We start from the raw sequence: 25,088 nt of genomic DNA on the forward strand, positions 1-25,088 counted from the left end.
CTTGTCACAGTCCTGCCTCCTTGCTGGCACATAGGCACAGCTCATCTGGCCTCTCTCTTTGTTTTTTTTCCCCCTCTTTCTCTTTTTTTCTTTCTCTTTTTCATAAAACAAATACATTTAATGATATGGAGCCGTATTATTTTATTTTGTCTCTTTTTTTTATAGACCTGGAGTTCAGCTTTAATATCTCTTTATTTTGTCTTTTAGAAAAATACAAGACCTCCCCGGACATCAAATAAAATATGGGTACGTGTTTTTTTTTTTATATATATATATATATATATATATATATATTATAAATAAACTTTTAGATTTTTTTTTTTTTTTTTTTTTTTATTAAACACAGGCATAGAGGTTCATGTAGAATATATATTGGATGCCGAGATATAGCAGCTGAAGTTCTGTGCAAATCAAATCCAGCTTGGCTCTGCCCCTTTGCCATTTCCTTATTGGTTCATTAAATTATAATGGACTTCCTCATTGGCCAGAAAGGGAGACTTTGGAGGTACAAGGCCGTGCTCGGCTTTCTATGGAAGTCCAGATTGGAATAAAACTTCAGCTGCCTCTATATCTGGATTTACGGATCCGTTTGCCATGCCGTGCGCACCGTAGGGGACCTCTGATTTTTTTTATTGGGTTTTATCACGTACAGGCATCGGGTTACATTATTATTTCATTTTTAATAACATTTGTGACTTTTTTGTGACATTTATTTATATTTTTAAATTGCACTCATTTGTAAGTCGCTATACCCATAGGGGGTGCACGGTCCCTTAACAGTCATATACCGTATTTATCGCGGTATAACGCGCTCCCGCGTATACCGCGCACCCCTAAAGTGGCCCAGAATCCTGTGGAAAAAAAGTTTTTTTTGTACTTACAGTTTTGGTGTCTTGCGCGGCGTCCATCGTCGGCCTCGTCGGGTCTGGTGTCCGCCTGCGGCTTCGGGTGTCCTCTTCGTCGGGTCCGGGGGTGTCCTCTTCGTCAGGTCCGGCGTCCTTCTGCGGCGTCCTCCCCGCTCGTTTCCCACGCGGAGTTTGAATACTGCGCCGACATATACAGAGCGCAGTACACTCGTGTATTGTCGGGCAGGCTCGGCAACACTCGCGCTCACGTCCTGTAGATCCAGGACGTGAGCGCGGAAGAGCCGAGACTGGCCGACTATACTGCGCTCGGTATATGTCGGCGCAGTATTCAAAACTCGGCGCGGGAAAGCGGGTATCGGCGTATACCGCGCACCCACGATTTTGCCCTGATTTTCAGGGCTAAAAAGTGCGCGGTATACGCCGGTAGATATCTCTGGAAGATGCAGTGTACAGTAAAACCTTGGATAATTCATTCCAGAAACATGCTTGTAATCCAAAGCACTTGTATATCGAAGCAAATTTACCCATAAGAAATAATGGAAACTCAAATGATTCGTTCCACATTAAATGTAACCATATTGCTACACATGGAGGCGCCTCATCTTTTATACTCAGTTGTGACCTGACGCTACTTGTATATCAAGTCAAAATGTATTTAAAAATTTTGCTCGTCTTCCAAACGCTCTCAAACCAAGGTTTTACTGTATTTACTATTGATGTGCGATGATGTCGCAAAGCTCCCCCCTCCCCGACGTGTTTCGTCAAGCGACTTTCTTAAAGTGGAAGTAAACCCTTCAATTTGATAGTTACAAAAAACAGTTAACATTCCCGGCATGCCGGAAATGCTAGCTGTCACATTTGCTTGTGCTCTCAACCAAACTGTCAAACCATCCAATGGCTGGTTTCATAAGAGGTCACATGTACAGCATTATGGCAGTTACAGATTAAACAGAGGTCAAGATGGCCGCTTCCTTGGCTGAAAACGATAGGAGGGTTTACTTCCACTTTAAGTGATCAAAGGACGTTTTCTGAAGAATTATAATGTGGCGGCGCGTCAGGAAATGATTCGTGCAACTTGTAACGCTACTAACAGGTCAAAGTTCATTGAGACGCAATATCTCTGCAGATTTCTTCCAGAGGGCCCCGCCCTTCCTGATCCAGCTGCAGAATATTTTGCGAAAATACCCGGACGGAGGACAGATCCTTAAAGTAAGCGAACGGATTTCATTTTGAATTTTAGATAAATTCCCCCTTTTATTATTTTCTTGGAAAAAAAAAAATGTGCATTCGGTGGTAGTTGCAATATTTTATGTCACACTGTATTTGCCCAACAGTCTTTCAAATGCATTTTTTTGGGGAAAAAATACACTTTTTAATGAATTAAAAAAATTAAAAATAAAGTTAGTCCCAATTTTTTTGTATAATGTGAAAAAATGATGTCACGCCGTGAGAGAATCGTGATCTTAATGCTAAGCAAAAAAAAAATAATCGTCCATGGCCCATCTCCATGGCCCATGGTCCATCTCCATGTCCATAGTCCAAGGTTATGGTTCATGTCCATGGTCTAGGTCCATCTACATGGTCCAGGTCCTTCTACATGGTCCATGTCCATCTACATGGTCCATGTCCATCTACATGGTCCATGTCCATCTACATGGTCCATGTCCATCTACATGGTCCATGTCCATCTACATGGTCCATGTCCATCTACATGGTCCAGGTCCATGTCCATCTACATGGTCCATGTCCATCTACATGGTCCAGGTCCATGTCCATCTACATGGTCCATGTCCATCTACATGGTCCAGGTCCATGTCCATCTACATGGTCCAGGTCCATGTCCATCTACATGGTCCAGGTCCAGGTCCATGTCCATCTACATGGTCCAGGTCCATGTCCATCTACATGGTCCAGGTCCATGTCCATCTACATGGTCCAGGTCCAGGTCCATGTCCATGTCCATGGTCCATGTCCATCTACATGGTCCAGGTCCATGTCCATCTACATGGTCCAGGTCCAGGTCCATGTCCATGTCCATGGTCCAGGTCCATGTCCATGGTCCAGGTCCATGTCCATGGTCCAGGTCCATGTCCATGGTCCAGGTCCATGTCCATGGTCCAGGTCCATGTCCATGGTCCAGGTCCATGTCCATGGTCCAGGTCCATGTCCATGGTCCAGGTCCATGTCCATGGTCCAGGTCCATGTCCATGGTCCAGGTCCATGTCCATGGTCCAGGTCCATGTCCATGGTCCAGGTCCAGGTCCAGGTCCATGTCCATGGTCCAGGTCCAGGTCCATGTCCATCTACATGGTCCAGGTCCAGGTCCATGTCCATCTACATGGTCCAGGTCCAGGTCCATGTCCATCTACATGGTCCAGGTCCAGGTCCATGTCCATCTACATGGTCCAGGTCCAGGTCCATGTCCATCTACATGGTCCAGGTCCAGGTCCATGTCCATCTACATGGTCCAGGTCCATGTCCATCTACATGGTCCAGGTCCATGTCCATCTACATGGTCCAGGTCCATGTCCATCTACATGGTCCAGGTCCATGTCCATCTACATGGTCCAGGTCCAGGTCCATGTCCATCTACATGGTCCAGGTCCAGGTCCATGTCCATCTACATGGTCCAGGTCCAGGTCCATGTCCATCTACATGGTCCAGGTCCAGGTCCATGTCCATCTACATGGTCCAGGTCCAGGTCCATGTCCATCTACATGGTCCAGGTCCAGGTCCATGTCCATCTACATGGTCCAGGTCCAGGTCCATGTCCATCTACATGGTCCAGGTCCAGGTCCATGTCCATCTACATGGTCCAGGTCCAGGTCCATGTCCATCTACATGGTCCAGGTCCAGGTCCATGTCCATCTACATGGTCCAGGTCCAGGTCCATGTCCATCTACATGGTCCAGGTCCAGGTCCATGTCCATCTACATGGTCCAGGTCCAGGTCCATGTCCATCTACATGGTCCAGGTCCAGGTCCATGTCCATCTACATGGTCCAGGTCCAGGTCCATGTCCATCTACATGGTCCAGGTCCAGGTCCATGTCCATCTACATGGTCCAGGTCCAGGTCCATGTCCATCTACATGGTCCAGGTCCAGGTCCATGTCCATCTACATGGTCCAGGTCCAGGTCCATGTCCATCTACATGGTCCAGGTCCAGGTCCATGTCCATCTACATGGTCCAGGTCCAGGTCCATGTCCATCTACATGGTCCAGGTCCAGGTCCATGTCCATCTACATGGTCCAGGTCCAGGTCCATGTCCATCTACATGGTCCAGGTCCAGGTCCATGTCCATCTACATGGTCCAGGTCCAGGTCCATGTCCATCTACATGGTCCAGGTCCATGTCCATGTCCATCTACATGGTCCAGGTCCATGTCCATGTCCATGGTCCAGGTCCAGGTCCATGTCCATGTCCATGTCCATCTACATGGTCCAGGTCCAGGTCCATGTCCATCTACATGGTCCAGGTCCAGGTCCATGTCCATCTAAGATGCATTGTCGCCCTACCACAGGAAGTGGGATAATAATGGATCTACTGACGGGATCAATGGGCAATACAGGCAGTACTCAGAAAAACAAAACCTGCATTGTTTTGTATAAATAACTTCCATTTTATACACTTTTAGGAACTGATTCAGAACGCCGATGACGCTAAAGCGACTGAAGTCATTTTTGTTTACGATGAAAGACAATACGGAGCAGAAACTTTACATTCCAAAGACCTCCATGTCGTCCAAGGTAAGACATTCTTTTACTTTAATTTAAAACTAACGGTAAAACTTTTTTTTTTTTCGGATAGCGTAGGGGAGGGTTATAGCCTCTGTCAGGTTAGTTTTTGTCACGTGTCCCCATTGGGGAGATTTCACTTCCTGTCCCATACTGTAGCCAAACAGAAAATGAGAGGAAATCCTTTCAAAGGAATCCCAGAACTAGTGTCCCTATTGGAAGATTTCCCTTCTATTATTCTGATATTAACCCACAATGTGGGATTTTCTTTAACTCTCAGTGTTAACCATATTTCCTCCCTTTCACATCTGAGCAGCCCATGTGACTACAGAGTCACACATGTGGGTGTATACACAATGACGGGCCACTCCCTCTCTCATTCTATGCCCACTGACAAGCTAAAAAAAAATTGGGGGGGTGGGATATTACATGTAGTTTGATGGAGGCTTCACCTCCCTCTTATGCTAAGACACAAGCTGGAGGGGCGTGGCAGGCAGAAATCCTCCTACACTATGTTATTGCCACAAAATGTTAAATATTTAATTTCAAATATATATTTGTATGACCATTTAAAACCGTTTATTGGTATTTATTTGTACTCTGTATTCCAAAGGCAATTTAGCATCTATCTATCAATCATCATTAAGCTGCACCAGATGTTGCGCTCTCCAGTTTTAGTAAATCCCCCCCCCCCCAAATGTCCAATGTTCAGATATTTCCTCTATTGCCTTTTTGTATTCTTTTTCATGTATTGTTTTGCTCCCTCAGGCCCGGCTCTTCTGGCCTACAACAACGAGATCTTTACCGATCAAGACTGGGATGGCATTCAGAAACCCGGAAATAGCATCAAGCGCAAAGACCCCGACACCGTTGGAAGATTTGGACTCGGGTTCAACTCGGTCTACCACATCACAGGTCAGCCGGAGGGTCGTTTTGGCCTCTCGGAGTCCTTATTTTATGTGCGAACATTTAGGAAATATTTAATGGATTAGATTGTCCTCCAAAGTTTTCATACAGGCATATTGGTATGAATGGACACCTTTGCACATTTCTTCGTAACCCAAAATATTAAGGTCAAGTTCACACTTTACCTACCTTTCTTCACAGTAGAAAAACGTGGTCACATCATGCCACAGGATATTTCTCTTTTCGTTCCTTCTTCTCTTTTCGTTCCTTCTTCTCTTTTCGTTCCTTCTTCTCTTTTCGTTCCTTCTTCTCTTTTCGTTCCTTCTTCTCTTCTCGTTCCTTCTTCTCTTCTCGTTCCTTCTTCTCTTCTCGTTCCTTCTTCTCTTCTCGTTCCTTCTTCTCTTCTCGTTCCTTCTTCTCTTCTCGTTCCTTCTTCTCTTCTCGTTCCTTCTTCTCTTCTCGTTCCTTCTTCTCTTCTCGTTCCTTCTTCTCTTCTCGTTCCTTCTTCTCTGGACCGGGAGGTCCTCCCTGCTGCAGAAGGTGGAGAATGCAGCTTGCAGCAGTGACACCCCCTCATGGGTGAAGCTCATGATGCGCTACATTCGCAATGTCTTTTTCTATCTTCAAGGTAGAGTAACTTAACATGTAAGACCTAGGCGTTCTACTTTCAAAGAAGAGATAACAGAAATTTTCCCAGCAGAGATACCAGAAATTTTCCCAAAACTGTAAAACTCTGTAGTTTGGCGGTTAAAGCCACACCTCCATCGCATGGTTTTTATTTTATTGTTTTACAAAAAACTGAAGCATATAGTTCTCCACCAACCACTTTTCCTACTCCTTTGGCGCAATTTACCCCAAGTTGGGTGACCTTGGAGATCTTTATGACTAAGCCCTCTTTGGGGTGAAACACATTCAAGGAATGGGGGCAAGGTTTGATGGAGAGAGATGTGCCTCAGTTTGCTGCATATCCCTGAAAGCAGCAATAAAGTTTTGTGAAGAGGAAATAAAGTGACTGAAATGTGGATATTTTTTTTTTATTTTATTGTACGGGGGAAATACAGGCCCCATTGAGCTAGCACCCAGAGACGATGAGTAGGTCCTAAAACCGCATGGAGTGGTTTCCCTGGTGTAGAACAGAGATTGATGGAAAGTCTAGCTCTACATGTCCTAATGACTATTAAACCGGTGAACCTCAGATTAATGAAGGGTATGGCTGCTTTCATTAAATTGTTAATTGCTTTGTAGTTGTAACTCCTCTTTGCAAAGCTTCTTATGTGTTGTTTTCTTTAATGCACAGATCACCCAGCAATCTTTAGCAGCAAAAATATTGGGTTTCTGGATCCACAAGAACGCATTTTTCGCAGAGGAGGATGCCTGTGGAACTTGGAAAAAGAAAGACAAGACTTGGAGGAATTTTCTGACCAGTTCCTACCTTTCCAAAAAGCCCTGGAGGCTCTTGGCTTAGGGCGCTGGGAGGAGATTCTCAACTCCGGCCACTTCAATGGAACTCTCTTTCGCTTCCCTCTGCGACTCGATACTTCTGAAATTTCCGATAATATCTATGACTCTGAGAGGGTTCAGGAGCTCTTTGATTCTTTCGTCAGGGATGCTAGCATCAGCCTCCTCTTCCTTCGCCATGTTACTAGAGTAGCTCTCAAGAATATTGACCGTTGTGGAGCGTTGACCACTCTCCTTACTGTTGAAGTATCTACCAAAGAGACATTTGTGAACAAGTCAGCGGATCTTGACATTAAGACGCATATTAAGGTTGCTACTCTGAATCGGTTTGGAAGAGAAAAAGAACTGAGTAAGTGGTTAGTGACCTCCAGTAACATTCAAGGAAATCTCTTTCCAGACTTGACTGAACTGAGCAACAAACTCTGCAACAAACCAGGACTTGACTTGGCCTATCCCTTATCTGAGGCCTGCATGGACTATGGTGGCCGCTTAAGTTGCATATTGCCACTTCCAGACAAGGAGGAAAACAGGACAGGTCTACCATTAATTATCAACGGTTGTTTCGACCTTACGGACGACAGGAGAAGCCTAAAGTGGCCAGAAATAGACCAGCAACATGACGAGGCTGCTAAGTGGAACCATATTTTGGTGGAACAAGTTCTGCCTCTACTCTATAAATACACGGTCTGTAATACGGTGTCTTTGGTCAAGTCGTCCAAAATACCAGCTGATGTCCTTTACAAAATCTGGCCAGACCCAGAAAGGACTCGCCACAAAAAGATATGGCACAAACTTACCAGACAAATGGCTGAAACACTGATGAAGGTGAGAGTATTCCAGATAGCTGACCAATCCCGTTGGGTATCTGCCTCTGAAGCTGTTTTTCTCCTGGTAAGAGAATTCGAGGCCAAACTCTCTGTGTGCTTACAGGAAGTTCTTCTGTTGTTGGGGGCTTCACTTGTTAAAGTCCCCAGGCACGTCTATTCATCTCTGCAGTTGGCTACAAAGCTGGACAGTGTTTCTCCTTCTCTGGTGAGAAAGTTCTTACACAAGGATGGCTGGCACGGGGTCTCAAGTGAAAATAAAATGATGCTCCTGAGGTATGCCATCAGTGATGGACGGTACAATGAGTTACTCAATCTTCAGCTGTTGCCATTAGCAGACGGAAAATTCACAAGTTTCCAGAGCACAGAATGCAATGGCATGGTCTACATTGATGGCAAAGACTTTCCAAGGTGAGCCAGCCATAGAGTGCTAACATGCCTTGCTGTGGGGAAATGGTAACCACTTAGGGACCGAGCCTCTTTCTGAGATTTGGTGTTTACAAGTAAAAAAAAAAATTCCTCGAAAATTACTTAGAACCCCCAAACATTATATATATTTATTTCTAACACCCTAGATAATAAAATGGCGGTCATTGCAATACTTTCTATTACACCGTATTTGCGCAGCAGTCTTACAAGCAAACTTTTTTGGGGGGAAAAAACACTTTTTTGAATAAAAAAATAAGACAACAGTAAAGTTGGCCCAATTGTTTTTATATTGTGAAAGATAATGTTACGCCGAGTAAATTGATACACAACATGTCACTCTTCAAAGTTGCGCGCGCTCGTGGAATGGCGACAAACTTTTACCCTAAAAAATTTCCATAGGCGATGTTTAAAATATTCTACAGGTTGCATGTTTTGAGTTAGAGGAGGTCTAGTGCTAGAAATATTGCTCTCGTGGCGATGCCTCACATGTGTGGTTTGAACACCGCTTTCATTTGCAGCGCTGCTCACGTATGCGTTCGCTTCTGCACGCGAGCTCATCGGGACAGGTCTTCTTCTTGCTAGGGTCTCCGCTGATAGGTCCGAAAATATTTGAAATTTGGTTCCATCATATGAGATTCCTTCCAACGTCCATATTCCTTCCATAATTTTAGACTTCTCCTCAAAATAATGGAACCTAGCTATTGCATTTCTTGAGCTGTCTGCGATCCACCAATCAAAACCTCCTCCAGATACCCAAGGCCAGATACAAGTCCAAAGGAGATCGAAGATTTGCAGTCCAGGAACCTCGACTGTGGAATGCACTACCAACCACCATCCGACTGGAGTCGGACCACTTGGCCTTCAGGAGAAAGATTAAAACCCATCTCTTCTGAGGTCAAGGGGTTCCTTACCCATGAAATGGATACAGCGCCCAGAGGCGATTCAGTTCGCATGTGTTGCACTTTACAAGTCTCTCTGTCTCTGTCTCTGTCTCTGTCTCTGTCTCTCTCTCTCTCTCTCTCTCTCTGTCTCTGTCTCTGTCTGTCTCTCTGTCTCTCTCTCTCTCTCTCTCTCTCCCCTCTGCACCCTGTCCATTTTCAATATTTCTGCTGTTTCTCTCCCCAAAATGGGGTCAAACAATTCCTGCATCACTTTTGTTCATTTTTACATTTCCCTTATCCGTATGTTTTTTCTGCGACTTCGATTTTCTTGATCCTCCATTTTATAGAATAACAATCTGTTTTTTGTAGATATTTCATCTGTTCATTCATTTCCTCCAACCTTTGATCATATTTGTCCATTCTATCCTCTATTTCTTTGATTCTCCCCAGGAATTATAATATTTATATCTGAAACAAAGTGGCAGAAATAGTCCGTCACACACGCCTATGCGGATGGGATACTATTCCTCCCAATGACCGGGCAAAATTCTTCCACTGACGCCAAGAATGGGGCAGAATTCCTTTCATTGACAACAATGATGGGGCAGAATTCCTTCTGCGATATTTTTATTTAATAAAATGTTTTACTATTTTGGGCCAGTTTTCCGTTTTAATAAAAAAACTAAAATTCTGAGATACCATTTACCACCAAATAAAATCCAAAATATGTCCTGAGAAAAAAAAGTAAAAGAAAAACTAAGTAGTTGGAATATTATGTACAGTTTTAAGAACACATGTCAAATTTGCAAAGTTAGAAATTTAAAATTTTTTTTTGCTTGACGTCATGTCTTCCAGAATTTTATTGCCTGGACTGGCAGATCGATTTATTCCTAAAGATTTACCGGAAGATCTACGCACCTTCTTCTCAAACATTGGAAAAGCAGGTAAGTGCATTTATCCTGCTTAGATACCGTAATATAAAAGGGTATATTTATAATAATAAAAAAAACATTTTTTAAATCGTCATTGTAGCTCCCTCCCAGCAACAATTTACTCCTTGGCAACATAAGACACCCTCTAGCAACAATGGACACCCCCATGCAAAACAAAAATCCCACCAGTTACTATAGACCCCCCCCCCCCCCCAGCAGCCAGCATCGTAGACCCTCTTGCCATTACATATATTCAGTACTAGAGGTGCCGCAACTGCCTTCCTCCTGGGGGAAAAAAATCCCTAGTGACAACACGGCTCCTCCATAGTTATGATTTGGACAGTAGACATATACAATTAGTTTAGTTCCGAATTGTTTTTTTTAACTTATTTTGACGAATTAGTTCCGAATTTTTTAATTTCCAAAATTTATTTGGGAAATTCTAAATTTTGAAAATTTAAAAATCTATAAATAAAAATTTGAATGAAGATTCAAAAAATCTGAAATAACTAATAACAACTTAAAGGGGTGGTTCCACCTAAAACTCATTTCTAACAATATATTCGTAAGACCCGTTACACTGCGGGTAGGCTGGCTTCTTTTTTTTTTTCCCCGTACATACCGAGATCTCGGGGGTCTCGTCCCTAGGCGGTGGGCGTTCCTATTTGATTGACGTTCCTCGGACGGGCGCATACGTGACGTCACGACTTTCCGAAAGAAGCCGAACGTCGCCGCGCAGGTGCCGTATAGAGCCGACTCTATACGGCGCCTGCGCGGCGACGTTCGGCTTCTTTCGGAAAGTCGTGACGTCACGTATGCGCCCGTCCGAGGAACGTCAATCAAATAGGAACGCCCACCGCCTAGGGACGAGACCCCCGAGATCTCGGTATGTACGGGGAAAAAAAAAAAGAAGCCAGCCTACCCGCAGTGTAACGGGTCTTACGAATATATTGTTAGAAATGAGTTTTAGGTGGAACCACCCCTTTAACTATTACTAACTACTCAATTTTAGGTATTGGAATATTTAGTTTTTTCGAATTTTACTGATATTTTCTTTTCTTTTTTTGTTCAGATTTTTCGAATTTCTAAAAATTTGAAAATCGAAAATTCTGAATTTTCTAATTTCCAAAAAACGAATGTAACGAAAACGAACCAAGTTTTCGTCGGTGAACATTTCTACTGGACAGGAAATTACCGGCAGGATCACTGGGTGAAAAAAAAGGAGGGGTGTCCTTTTTATATCAAACCAGAATTGAGATCCCAATCTGAGGGGGCTCTGTGATCAATCACCTCCTGTAATGTAAACCAACCAACGTGGAAAAAGGTGAAAAAATGAGATCAAATTACCTTAAATGTCCATCCACACTTTTCCTTTTGCTTCTTATTGGACCAAATGACCCATCGAACCCCTCATCATTGGCTACAGCAGTGCGGCACCTGCTGCTGTCAATCAAAGTCAGCCAATGAGAGAAAGGAGGCGGGTCGGGCTGCGACTCCGTGTCTGAATGGACACACGGACAATCTGTGGCTCGGCTCGGGTGCCCCCATAGCAAGCTGCTAGTTGTGGCAGAACTCAACGGGAGGGTGGGGCCAGGAGCACCAGTGAGGGAACTGAGAAGAAGAGGATCTGGGCTGCTCTGTGCAAAACCATTCCACAGAGCAGACAAGTATAACATGTTTGTTATTTTGAAACAAAAACAATTAGACTTCCTTTTAAATTTTGGTATGGAGTTCCCCTTAAAATCCATACCAGGCCCAATTTTTTTTTTTTGTGCATTGATGCATATCCCCCGGGGCAGTACCCAGGCCTCCATACCCTTTTATGGCCAATAACTTTCATATAAGCCTTCAAAATGGGCACTTTTTTTTTTTCTCCCCAAGTTTGGGTCCCATAAACTTTAATAGGGTACGCCGTTCGGGTCTGAACTTGTGCCATGTTGGAAAGTTCTGGCGGCGCAAACAGAACCAGGGGGTGTTTGGCTAAACTCTAGTGGTTTATCTGTATTAAGATTTTTTTTGTTTGTTTTCACGGAGGAGGAATAATCTTTATGGTGCAGCGTTTCTAGTTTCGTATTTTTTTTTTCACTGAAAAGAGTTCAACTTGAAAAATAAAATTGGCAGCCAAGGAATGGTAACCAGAAACCATAATTTTGGATATGGGCTTAGATGTGATTGAAGGCACAACTATGTTTTTCCTAATCAGAGCATAATACAGTGGAACCTCGGATTCCAGGAGAATGCTCGTAATCAAAAGTACTCGCATATCAAAGCGAGTTTCCCCATTGAAGTCAAAGGAAAACTAAAATAATTTGTTCCGCATGGACTTCAATGGCATGCAATACCGCATGCGGCCAGAGGTGGGGGGGCACTGGAGAGCCTCGGAAACACCCGAAAGGGCTCGGACAGCTTGGCTGACCTCAGCAAACCTTGGAAAGGCTCAGGAACATAGAATTTCTGAACTGCGCCGATCGGCACTGTTCGGCTCCCGCGCCCCACCCCCCACATCAGGCCAAACACGGTACTGCACGCTGCTTTGGCCTGAATCCTGCTCATTTTGCGAGACAAACCAAGTTAGGATTTTACAAAATACAGTGTTAGAATTGCAAAACACTTGTTAACCGCGTTACTTGCAATCTGAGGTTCCACTGTAGTGGGTTTGTTTCAATCTCCTGTATTCTCCAAGAATCAATACTTGCTTACCCCTTTGCTTATTTTAATTTTTTTCTGCTTTAGAAACTTTCAAGAATCTTGTGTGCTTAAATGAAGATGTGGTTCTTGGGAGACTACATGAAGCTCTTCCTAAGAGGTGGAGAAACCATCTTGACATTGTCAACTGGAACCCCCAAGACCAGGACAGTCCACTGGTACAATGGATCAATACTCTCTGGACCTTCCTCCAAAGATATTCCACTCTGCACCACTTTGAAAACCAACCGATTGTGCCCCTAAATAAAGTCACGGAGAAGTCGACAAATATTCAACTTGCCCGGCTGAAAAAGAAAACAACGTTGCTTCTGAAAAATAAAGACGGGCACCTCTTGGATGACTGTACCTCCAAGTTACTGGAGAAAGCTGGTTGCACCATCATACAGGAAGAGAATTCTTGGCTGTGGCACAAAAACCTGGACGTGTACATTTTAGCACCAACACCAAATAACATCCTGAAAACGTTGTCGCATTTAAATCTGGATCAGGTTACAAAGGTACTTACAGATGTCTCTGAAGAAGATATAAAGCGGTTTTGTGAAGTCCTTTCTCAGGCCTACTCATTCACATTTCCAGAGCTGGAAATTTTGTACAAGCTGCCAATCTTCTGCAGCGCCCCTTGTATTGCGGCCCCATCCTCGAAACTGGTGGCTGCTGTCTACTTAGCAGCCGTAGACAAGGACACCGTCCCCGCTGTCTCGGACAGCCTGATGTTTCCAGATGTGTTAATAAAATGCAGAGATGCTTTAGACAAGAGGCTTCTCCAACTAATGCAAATCAGATTGCTCAGTGCAAAAGATGTGGCTTTACTGATGGCAAAAGCCATCCAAACCGGTAGCTACTCTGCTTTCCCAGCTGAAATTGAGAAGACGATGTTGTGGATCTTGAGTAATGGACATGTGCTTTTTGCCCAGAATGACCAGCTGAGGAACCTATGCAAAAGCCTTAGCTTCATTCCGTGCGATGGTAGCCTCAAGCAACCGTCTTCTCTCTTTGATCCAAACGTGGACATACTGAAAGAACTGTTTGATGCCCATCATTTTCCCCCTTTAAACTTTCAGGAAGATTCAGTTTTAACATCACTGAAGCAATTGGGGATAAAAGACTCCATCCACAAAATTACACCTGATGAAATTTTACAGATTGCTGAAACTTTAAGTCACATGAAGAATGAAAAAGGCCAAAGCTGCTTAAGAAAGGCCAAAGCTCTCATAATGGTCTGCAATGAAACCGCGGTTTTGTCTCAGATTACTTCAGTCAACTTAAAGAGGCTCTGCAACCTTTCCTGGGTCCCAGCTAAAACTCACAACTCACAGATGGTTTTTGGTGAACCAGAAAACCTCAGAGACGTTGCCTACCGTGACATAGTGGAATTTTCAATGCCTCTAACCAATGACTTTAAAAAAGAGGCAAGTGACCGACTTGGCTTAAGCAAACCACCACCTTCTGCAAAAGTGATTGAAAGTCTTAAAGTCCTCGGTCAAAAATATTCTCAGATGGATCAGTATTCTCTTGAAAGGAAACTTCATAATATTTACAAGTACATACAAGATAACCTTTGCCAGCTGTATGATGATCTTCTTTCGGAAGTCATGATTTGGAATGGAGAAAGTTTTTCCTGCCCAGATGAAATTGTTTTGTCCTATCCTGAAGGTTTGGATTTAAGCTCCTTTACCAAAAAAGTTCCACCCGCTTACTTGACTTACCAAAACCTTTTCTCAAAATGTGGGGTAAAGAAAACCTTATCAAACCAAGATGTCGTCAATGTACTGCATACGGTAAAACAACGCTTAGGTGATGCTTGTTCTAATGTCCGCACTTCCAAAGACTTGAAACTTGCACTCTCAGTCTTGGACTGGATGAAAACAAATTCCATACAGGGAACAGATGACCTTCCGATACCAGTCCAGTCTGAAAACAATGGATTTAGCCTCGAACCACTGTCTAAAACTCTCTTCTGTGACATTGATAAACGGCATTTGACTGGTAACTTTGCCGATACAGACTGTTTTATTGTACATGATGACGTTTCTGTGGCCACAGCAAAGTTTCTGAAGATCCAACTTCTGAGCACCAAGGTCTTGAAGCCAGATTATTTTGAAGCCTGGGGCCCCAATGAACCAGTGACCCTTCGCATTAAAAACATCCTTCGAGAATACAGTGAACACTCTGAAGTTTTTAAAGAACTTCTACAAAATGCAGATGATGCGGATGCAACAGTTTGCAAGTTCTTGGTGGATAGGAGAGAAAATTTAGACTCCCGACAAACCCTAATAGATCCAGGCATGGCTAGCTGTCACGGGCCGGCCTTGTGGTCTTATAACAACAGCATATTCACAGATAAGGATTTTATCAACATTACCCGTATCGGAGCAGCCACTAAAGAAACTCAGATGCAAAAAATTGGAAAATTTGGCTTGGGTTTTAATACCGTGTACCATATTACTGATGTACCAGCAATTATGAGTAGTTCCACCTTAATCATATTTGACCCAAATGTGAATCACTTGCAGAAACACATTCCGAGCAATAACCCGGGAATAAAGCTGAATCTTCAAAAGAATGCAAAACCCCTTTATACTTTTCCTGACCAGTTCCAGCCATTCATTGGGGTGTTCGGTTGCGACTTTGCAGAAGAACCTTTTAACTTCGATGGGACGCTTATTCGCTTACCGTTTCGGAGTGAAGAAGAAGCGAAGAAATCGAAAATCTGTCACCAAGCATTCAGCGAAGAAGAGATCAACATGCTCATAAGCGATTTTGAGAGCTTTGCAGATATTCTCTTGATTTTCATAAAGCATGTCAAAGAAGTGGAATTAAATTGCCTAAATAAGGGATCTACCCCTGAAGATCAATTGACCAAAGTGCATCTTCGGAAAGATATCCTTGAAAGACTAGCTGTGCCTCAGACTGGTCTTTTACAAAAGGAGCAAATGGATGTCTCCCAGAAACTGACTGTACCAATGGAAATCTTGGTGGATATCACCACATCAAAAATCATAAAAATTAGCGTACGGAAAGCAGTGAAAGATGACGATAAATACTTTCTTATACAATCTAGCCTGGGAATCAAGGAATCGTTCCAGATGTTCATGCAAGATGACAATATTATTTCTTTTCCAGCTTCTGGACTTGCCATTCCACTAAAGAAAGATCACAGCACTGGAAAATGGGCCCCAGATTTAGAAGACTTCCAGGGGATGGTCTTCTGTTTCCTCCCACTACCAGTGTCCTCCGGACTTCCTTTTCATATAAATGCAGCTTTTGCCGTCATGTCCAATCGGAAAAACCTGTGGGACACAACTGTAAAGGGTGACTGGAATAGGAAGCTACTCTGTGATGCTTTACTAGTCGCTGCCATCACTGCCCTGTCACAGATGCAGATACTACACCAGAAGGGTGACTTGAAGGACTACTACTACTATACCTTCTGGCCAGACATCAGCAAAGTCAACACATTCTTCACGGGAGCTGTGAAAAGCTTCTACCAGGCAATAACTTTTGGATTTGGGAATTCACTCCCCACCCTCATTAGCAATGGTCAGGAATGGTGCACCATAAAACAAGCTTGCTTTCTCGAACTAGAAGATTTTCAAAACCTGGCCATTCAAAGCATTGCCAAAAAGGTGTTCTCCTATGTTCTTAAAAAGCCAAATTTGTCAGTAAGTCTCCCCCAATGGGTGAGGGAAAGTCTCCGTGCCTGTGGTTGCCTCAAGGAGCTGCAGAATAATTTTTACAGTACTGAAAGGTTCTACAAAGAGATCCTTCTTCAAAATCTGGATGCCATAAATGCAAAAGACAGAGATATGCTAGTACTTTATGCCATTGATCTCCAAAATAAAATTCTGGACAGCATACTGTCATCAAAACCTTGCATTCCATCATCTGACGGGAAATTGCAGCTAATTGGAAAACTGGTGCATCCAATGGGAAAAGTCTCCATACTGTATGATCCCCAAGAAAGACGTTTTCCTGAAGGAGATGAGTTTCTCAAACCAGAAAGACTGGCACGTTTACAGATTTTAGGGATGCTGAAGGACAGATTACCCATGGAAGAGCTCATGGCAAGAACCAGTAGAATACCAAATATCTGGAGGATTGACAGAACAAAAGCTCTAAAACAAATCTGTTGCGTTTTGGAATTGTTAAATGACTTACTTCAGCAAGAACCTGATGCTGTCCATTGTGGAGAATTCAGAGACATTGTGTTTCTTCCTGCAATACCACCTCAAAAAGAAGATGTCTCAGGAAATCTGACTTTAATGAAATCAAAAGGACTTTATCATTACAAGCACAGAGCACTTGTCTGCCTGGTGGAACCAGTACTAGGCAAAGAACATTTGGAAAAAGTCAAGTTGTCCGAAGTGTTGCTGACCTTCTTAGGGCTTGATCAGTCTCCTTCTTTCTCAACTGTGCTATCCCAACTGGAAGGAGCTTGTAAAGCACCAAACTTGTTAAATTCTGAAGAAATGTCTTGGGTGGCCAAAAGCTGCTACAATTTTTTGAATAGACAGGTAAAAAAACAGCCAGATCTTGATGCCCAAGTAAAGGAGATAGTCTCTAGTATGCCTTTTGTCTACGCTGATGATGAGTTTGTCCCAGTGGAAGTTGTTGCAAAGAAGGTCCCTTTTCATGCGCTCCCTTATTTGCATAAATTGCCAAAAGAATATGAAAATTTCGATGAACTCTGGTCTTGTGTCGGACTTCAAGAAGAATTTTCCACTGAAGATTACCTTTCTGCTTTGAAACGAATGTCTGTAGAGAAAGGCGAAAGACCTCTTTCAACAAGTGAATTTCAACTGGCATTGCACTTAATTAATCACAGCTTGATGACTCAAAATTCACAAAATCTAATAAATAGACAGTTAATTTTTTTACCAGACAAGCAAGGCGTATTGCGTCACGTGGATAAAATATTTTACTATGATACTCCCTGGCTTTCCTGTGAAGAAAACCTACATTTCTGCCATGAGCTTGTTCCTCGAGCCGTGGTATCCATGTTGGGGGTCAAAACTAAAATTCATTACACCCTTCAAAAATTGAAGCTTGGTGGTCTGACCAAGTGGGTCTCAGAATTCGGTGCCAGGGAAAAGCTCACTATCCGCATCAAGAACCTTATAAAGGAGTACTCGTCAAAGAAAGATATTTTGAAGGAACTCATTCAGAACGCAGATGACTGCGAAGCGTCTGAAATTCATTTTGTGTTGGACTGCAGAACTCACCAGACAAAAAGGACTTTTGGCGATCGGTGGAATAAATTACAAGGTCCAGCTCTTTGTGTTTACAACAACAAAATATTTAAGTCTAAAGATATTGATGGAATTCAGCAGCTGGGAATAGGTGGCAAAGAAGACCGATTAGACAAAACTGGAAAGTTTGGACTTGGCTTTAATTCCGTATACCACATAACAGATTGTCCGGCTTTTGTCACCGGTAACGCCACCTTGTGCATCTTTGACCCTAATCTTACATTTTTGGAAAGTGCTGATGAAACCAGCCCAGGCGGCATGTTCTCTGTGAATAACGAATTCAAGATCACGTTTGCGGACGTGTATGATACATTCTTGCCTTCGGAGTTCAAACTGGAAGAGGGCACTGTTTTTCGTCTACCGCTTAGGATGTCAAATACAGTGTCAGAGTCCAAAATCAGTGAACAAACTTCAACGTTGGATGACATTAGAAGTATGTGCAAGGAATTAAAGAATGATGCTGACAACATGATTTTGTTCTTGAATAACATCAGGAGAATACATTTTTCTGAAATTGCAACCAATGGCTGTATTAAGGAGATCCTTTCAATCGAATCTAAAATGGATGATTGTGATAAAAAAGAGTTTTCTTCTTTCCAACAAAAGTTTTCCAAGCTGGCTGGGAATTCTGCAAATTTTTCTGACACCCCACCATTCCAAGTGATATATAGACTTCAAATAGCTCGAAATGACTCTAGCAGGGCAACCAACTGGCTGATAGCCAAGCAGGTGGGTACAGAAGGCCTGGACACCTTGAAAAAAGTTTCTAATCGTTTACATCAATCAATAATTCCCCATGGTGCTGTCGCAGCCTACCTTCCAATCTCAGGACACCTTTCAGACCGCCTTCTAATGAACTGGAAGGGTCGAGCTTTCTGCACCTTGCCTTTCCCTCTAGAAACTGGTCTCCCAGTACATGTCAACGCAAATTTTATTGTGGATTCGGCAAGGAGAGGCATCTGCATAGAGGATGGTGATAGCCCAAAGACAGAATGGAATGAGTTTTTGTTATCGGACATTATAGCTCCACTCTACTGCTGCGTTCTCAAGCGCTTGTGTAAAATCTTTACTAAGCTTAAAGGGGAACCACTCATTTTTCCAAATGTTGACTCTTCCAGTTGGTTTTTGAATTCATACTTTGCTCATTTTCCAGCTGTGAAAATTTCTGTGCCACCTCAATGGCAAACGTTGGTTAAGGAAGTCTACTTGACAATTTTTAAAAGTAAAGCACAAGTGATACCAACTTACAAGGAGCATGAAGTGAAAGAAAGTGGAATGATTTCAACTGTTCGTGTTTTGTGGTCAAGTATTGGAAAACCCAGCATTTTAGAGGAGCCTTTTTTTCTTCCTCAAGAACAATATAAAATTATTGGAAATGTACTGCAAAATATTAAAATGCATATAGCATTTGGAGGGTTCATGGACTTCCTCTGTAAAGAATTTAAATCAGCTGGTGTACCTGTTGTTGAATTGAGTCCTCAGACCTTGTGTGAGTTCCTAAGACATTGTCAGCTACTTCCTGATGGACAAGTACTTCCTGCACCTGTCTCCGTGTCTCTTTTTAGAAATGTAGAAAGTTGCAAAAAGATATTAGCGTACTGCTTGAAAGATTGTTCACAGAACCCAGTTGACCTGCAAGGGGTTCCTTTACTAGTGACCGTGGATGGAATGCTCCGCAGCTTTGAAAGAAATGATCCCAAATTTTTTTCCGGATTTTCAGAGCTTTTCCCAGAAGAAAGCAATCAGTTTTCCACATTCCAGGATTCCTTTTTGATGGAAAGTGGCTTTTTAGAACCCCTAACTCTTGAAAATTCAGTATGTTTTGTTAAGAGACACTTGGGGCCATTGCATGACTTGTCTTCTTCAAAAAGCAAGTGTGGCCTTACCCTTTCCAAGGAGAAAGAAAGCTGGCTGAAAAAACTATGGAAATTCTTTAAAAGTGAAATTTTTAAGCAAGAAAAGGATGGGAGGAAAGCACATTTTGAGACTATTGTTTCTGATTATGAACATTGGGCAATTTTGCCGGTGTGTTATGAACAGGAACCAAAAATCCTTTCTTTTGCTCATGTCAAAGATACGATCTTTCCACTTCGCAGTGACATTGCCAAATACATGCTGAAATTGGAATTCCCTGAATTGAATTTGAGTTTACTTCCTCATGACCTTGTTGATTTCTTTAAGCCCTATCTGATTGACCCAGAAAATGTTGGAAGTGTTCTTGAGCATCTGAGCTTGAGAACAGACCTTAAGTGGGAGTTATTGGAAGGATTGGATCTGGACATGATTCTGGCCTGGATTCTGTCACAGCTCCAAAAACAAACTAACCAGAAAAACATAAAAGATCTCCAATGTTTACCTTTGTTTGAAACCTTTGATGGCAAAAGACGAAGATTAAATGGGTGCCAAAAGATCTATATACTTCACACCGCACTTAAGTTAGGATCTCTTGAACTTTCAGAAATCAACTCACAGACGGCGTTCCTTAAAAAAAATAGTCTTAACGAACAAGCTTCCAGAATAATGAACATTCCAATAATCAATGGACTTCAATTAATTACTGAATTTCTCCTTTTTCATCTGGAGTTCCTCAGTGAAAATCAGTTATTGGGAGTTCTAGAGTTGGTTATGAAACTGCAAAGCTCTCCAGCTTTCCAAAGTAATAAAGAGTTAATTTTCCACTCTCTTAGACATGTCAAACTGATCAGAAGCAAAGAAGGAGTACTAGAGCCGGTCTCCTACTTCTATGACCATACCGTAAAACTCTTCTCTACATTTGGTCTACAGGACTATTTTGTCCCAAGTGATGTGTTGAAGATGTTTGAAAGGTTTAAATCACCATTCGAAAAGCTTCTGCTTGAACTTGGAATCAAACGCTACTTTACAGAATATGATGTCATCAGATTTGCGACTCAAGTAGAAAAAGAAGCAAAAATGATGGTCCCCTCAAAATCCCTGACTGCAAAAGCTAAAGAGTTATTTGCTTACTTGTTATCTATGGATATGGATAGAATGAGTGCCAATTTTCCTTCAGAGGTAGGAAACATTAAATTCATCATCCCTTTCGATCTCCAAGAAGAGTTAAAAGATTTACACCCTTCATTTGCTGGGGAAGTCCTGACAGTGGCTCTCAAAGGATCACTACTTGTGAGGAAAGACGACCAAGAACAGTTGGTTTGGACTTCCATGGCATTAATAGAAAAGTGCATAGAGGGCAAGAAAAAGCAGATTTTCATGAAAAGATGTGGGGTACATCTTGAGCCAGCTGTTCAGAAGGTAATTGAGAATATGAAAAACATTTGTAGCACTCAGTGCAACAAAAAACAATTCCAAACTAGGGGCCAGGTCTTAAAGATTGCTTACGATTTCCTTCAGAACCACATTGATAATGTAGATTATCATTCTCTGGAAAATGTTCCTTTCATCTTGGTAGAGAACGATGCCATCCTTGCCGAGCCAAAACAAATTGTATTCAGTCTACAGAACCACGATGACTTTCGTCCATATCTTTACAAGCTGCCTCCGTTGCTGGCATGCTTTAGCAATCTCTTCCAGAAGGTAGGGGTTGAGGAAGAGGCATCTATATTACACTTTGCCCGGGTTCTTTCGGCTATTCATGAGGAAACTCTAGATAAAATTTCTTTGCACGCTAATCTCACAAAAACGGTCTCTGAGACAACTAAACAATTTTTTACGTTACTGGAAAAGCCGGTGCCGAAAGATCTACAGAACCTCAAGCCACTTTTCCTTCCAGCTATCGATGGCAAACTCTACGAGTCATCTGGGTTAATTCTAAATGACTGCCGATCGGATAAGATCATGTCGGAACTGAGTGGTATATTTAGGTTTCTTCACTCCGATATGGATCGATACAGAACAAAACATCTCCTCAACGTTCTACCTGTAGATATTCGGCCGAGATTGCTTTCTGACATCACAGAAGAGTCCATCAGTAATTTTGAGGCCTGTCCGCTTGGAGAAGGCTGCACTAAAAAAAGGAAATTCACAGAACTCCTCCTTTCACCAATATTTTCCGAAGGCCTGGTTTGCCTTCTGTGCAAGCAGAGCAATGGTGAAATTACCCAGAAAGCAGCCGAACAAACCTGCAACAATATCTTTGGAAGAATACAAATAATATGCTGCCGTAAATTACAGACAAGTCTTGTGTATGAGAAGGCCACTTTAGAGGGAACAACATCGGAAAAAACTGTTTTTGTAAGATACGTTGACATGTGCTGCCAGATTTATCTTGAACACGGTAAACTCACCAAACAAACGGAGGTTTTTCAGGTCTTGCAATCTCTTTCAAGAGAAATTAATAAGCTGATAGGAAATGTATTAGACCGTAGCTCACAAGATGTTGTTACAGTAATGCTTGCCAGCGAAGATCCAGAAGAAATGATTGAGGTGCTGAAAAGACACGAGGTGTGGAGCAATAGGCTGCAAACCAAAAATGCCTTCACTTTGCCAAAACCCGGAGAGAAGATTCCAGATGAATGGTATGATTACTTGGACATGAACGTTCAGAATACATTCAGGGTAGGTGACTATGTGGGCTACATGGTTCCTGGAGAAGATGAGGAATACCTGTACGCTGTAGTTGTCGAGGAACTCGAAGCAAAAACGTTCGGCAACTATCAACTTCCCATGTATTGCATAAATATCGGTCAAGAAGAAACCATTGAAGTCAGCGTCCTTGACTTATACCAGTTCAAAAGACCTCCAAGTCATAATTCAAAAGCTCTTGTTCCCCTTGGCATCCCACCGCCTCACCAACAACAGATCGATGACCGATGGTTTGAAAGCTCAGTGGAAAAAATTAAAGCAGACATTGACCTGCAGTTAAGCCAAATATGGCAGCTGCCTCAAGCTGAGAAGACCAAGGCTTTAAGACGTCTTTACCTAAAGTACCACCCAGACAAAAACGATGGCCACGAAGACATCTCAACAGAAATTTTTAAATACCTTCAGCAAAGGGTCAAAGAATTGGAATCTGGTGAGAAGAAAGATAATCTTTCCAATCACACAACACCCAATCACCATTCCAGCTCTTTTGAAGGCTTCTCCACATTTTGGGGCAAGTGGGATAGAGAGGCTTCTCACCACAGGCAAAATCGCGAACACTTTTCAAGAAAAACTAGATGCAACTACGACTTTGGGCACCATCACGGCAGCGCTCCGCAACCAAAACCTCAGGAGGCTGAAAGATGGCTGAGGCAAGCGGAATTCGACTTGAAGGCCGCAGAAAATGACGTCAATCGGTACACGGAATGGGTGTTCTACAAAGTACACCAGGCTGTGGAAAAGGCGCTATTTGCCGCACAGTATATTAAGAAAGGGAAAATTGACCGGGACGCTGACATAGCCCAATTGGCGTGTACTGTAGCCACGTACAGTAGCGAACTTGGCTCAATTGGAGATCAGGTGTCGCAAATGAAAGCTCTTGGTGTGGATAACAAAGGAACTCAGTACCCCGACTACCACTCACCCCCTCAAATTCCCAATGATGGCTTTGCATCGGACAAGGAGGAGGAAGTTATCACTTTGGCTGCGGACGTCTTACGGAGAATAACAAGTTATGTACGCCTCTGAGAACCCATCTAATGGATGTCCTTCAGCACAGAAGCCACTGCTACAATCTTTTCTAAAATTTTGATTGTTCCGGAACTTTTTTCTTTTTCATTATTCTGTTCAAATTTTTTTACTTTCAATTTTTTTATGTTTGGTAAACCAAGTTCGTGAACCACTTTGGATGTACATTGTTGTTTTTCAATATGCAAATTTGCAGTAAACTATTTTCTTTCTGCCTTAATTCTGTGTCTGTATATTTATTTTTAATTGGGAACGTTGTAGGTTTCTGTATGGCTAAACCGCTTGCCAACCCATACAGGGCGGCTCATACGGGCACCGTATCGTACCTGTACATCGTGGCTTTCTTTTGGGGGTTCAGGGTGTACACCCCTGCTGGCTCAGCTATGATTGAATAAAGCGGGACTTAGGCCGGGTTCACACCGAATTCGGATGCGGCTCACAGCAGGGGGTCCGGTGTGTCCCTGTCAGTGGCGGCTGGTGCTCCAAAATTTTTGGGGGGAGCAAAACATCAATTGCCGCCAGTTTGCCCTGTCAAATGCCGCCAGTTTGCCCTGTCAAATGCCGCCAGTTTACCCCGTCAAATGCCGCCAGTTTACCCCGTCAAATGCCGCCAGTTTTCCCATGTCAAATGCCGCCAGTTTTCCCATGTCAAATGCCGCCAGTTTTCCCATGTCAAATGCCGCCAGTTTTCCCATGTCAAATGCCGCCAGTTTTCCCATGTCAAATGCCGCCAGTTTTCCCATGTCAAATGCCGCCAGTTTTCCCATGTCAAATGCCGCCAGTTTTCCCATGTCAAATGCCGCCAGTTTTCCCATGTCAAATGCCGCCAGTTTTCCCATGTCAAATGCCGCCAGTTTTCCCATGTCAAATGCCGCCAGTTTTCCCATGTCAAATGCCGCCAGTTTGCAGCCCTGCACTTACCTTTCTCAGTTCAGCCATCCTCCTCCTCCATTAGTGTGAACCCAGTCTAAAGCCTGGTACACACAATCGGACTTTTCGCGGGCAAATCGTAGGACTTTTGTCCGAAGGCCGTTGGCCGTGAACTTGTATTGCATACAAACGGCAAAAAAAGTGTCACCAACCAACACGAAACCTAATGTGTGGTTTTTTTTTTCAGCTCTTTAGCGCCACCCTTTGGGCAACTTCTTCTAATGTTGTGTTATGGTGAGCATTGCTTCCGAGCATGCGTGTTTGTAGTTTGGATTTTAGTTCAATGGACTTGTGTACACACGATATGATTATCCAATGGAACACATTTTGTTGTCGGACAATTTGAGAGCATGGCCATCCAACATTTGTTGTTGGGGAAATTCCGACAACGATTTTCCAAAGGAGCATACAGACGGTCGGATTATCCGACAAAACGCGTCCATCACACAAATGTGTGTTGTCTTTTTTGGATGTTTTTTTCAAAGGACTTGTGTACACACGATCGGATAATCCGACAACACACATTTTGTTGTAGGAAAATTTTAAAGCCTGCCATCCAACATTTGGAAAATCTGACAACAAT

At 42.9% G+C, this 25,088-nt stretch overlaps 1 protein-coding gene across 1 annotated transcript; it reads left to right on the top strand.

Annotated features, from left to right (window-relative positions):
- Positions 1–242: 242 nt before the first annotated feature.
- Positions 243–23,795, top strand: LOC120916149 (sacsin-like). The gene is made up of 7 exons (XM_040326968.1): positions 243–246; positions 1,993–2,075; positions 4,502–4,613; positions 5,370–5,516; positions 6,805–8,200; positions 9,955–10,043; positions 12,765–23,795. The coding sequence occupies exons 1-7, from the start codon at positions 243–245 to the stop codon at positions 23,573–23,575; spliced, it is 12,642 nt and encodes a 4,213-aa protein (XP_040182902.1). The 3' UTR covers positions 23,576–23,795.
- Positions 23,796–25,088: the final 1,293 nt, after the last annotated feature.

Source organism: Rana temporaria, chromosome 10 (assembly GCF_905171775.1).
Source record: "Rana temporaria chromosome 10, aRanTem1.1, whole genome shotgun sequence".
In the NCBI taxonomy this organism is placed as follows: domain Eukaryota; kingdom Metazoa; phylum Chordata; class Amphibia; order Anura; family Ranidae; genus Rana; species Rana temporaria.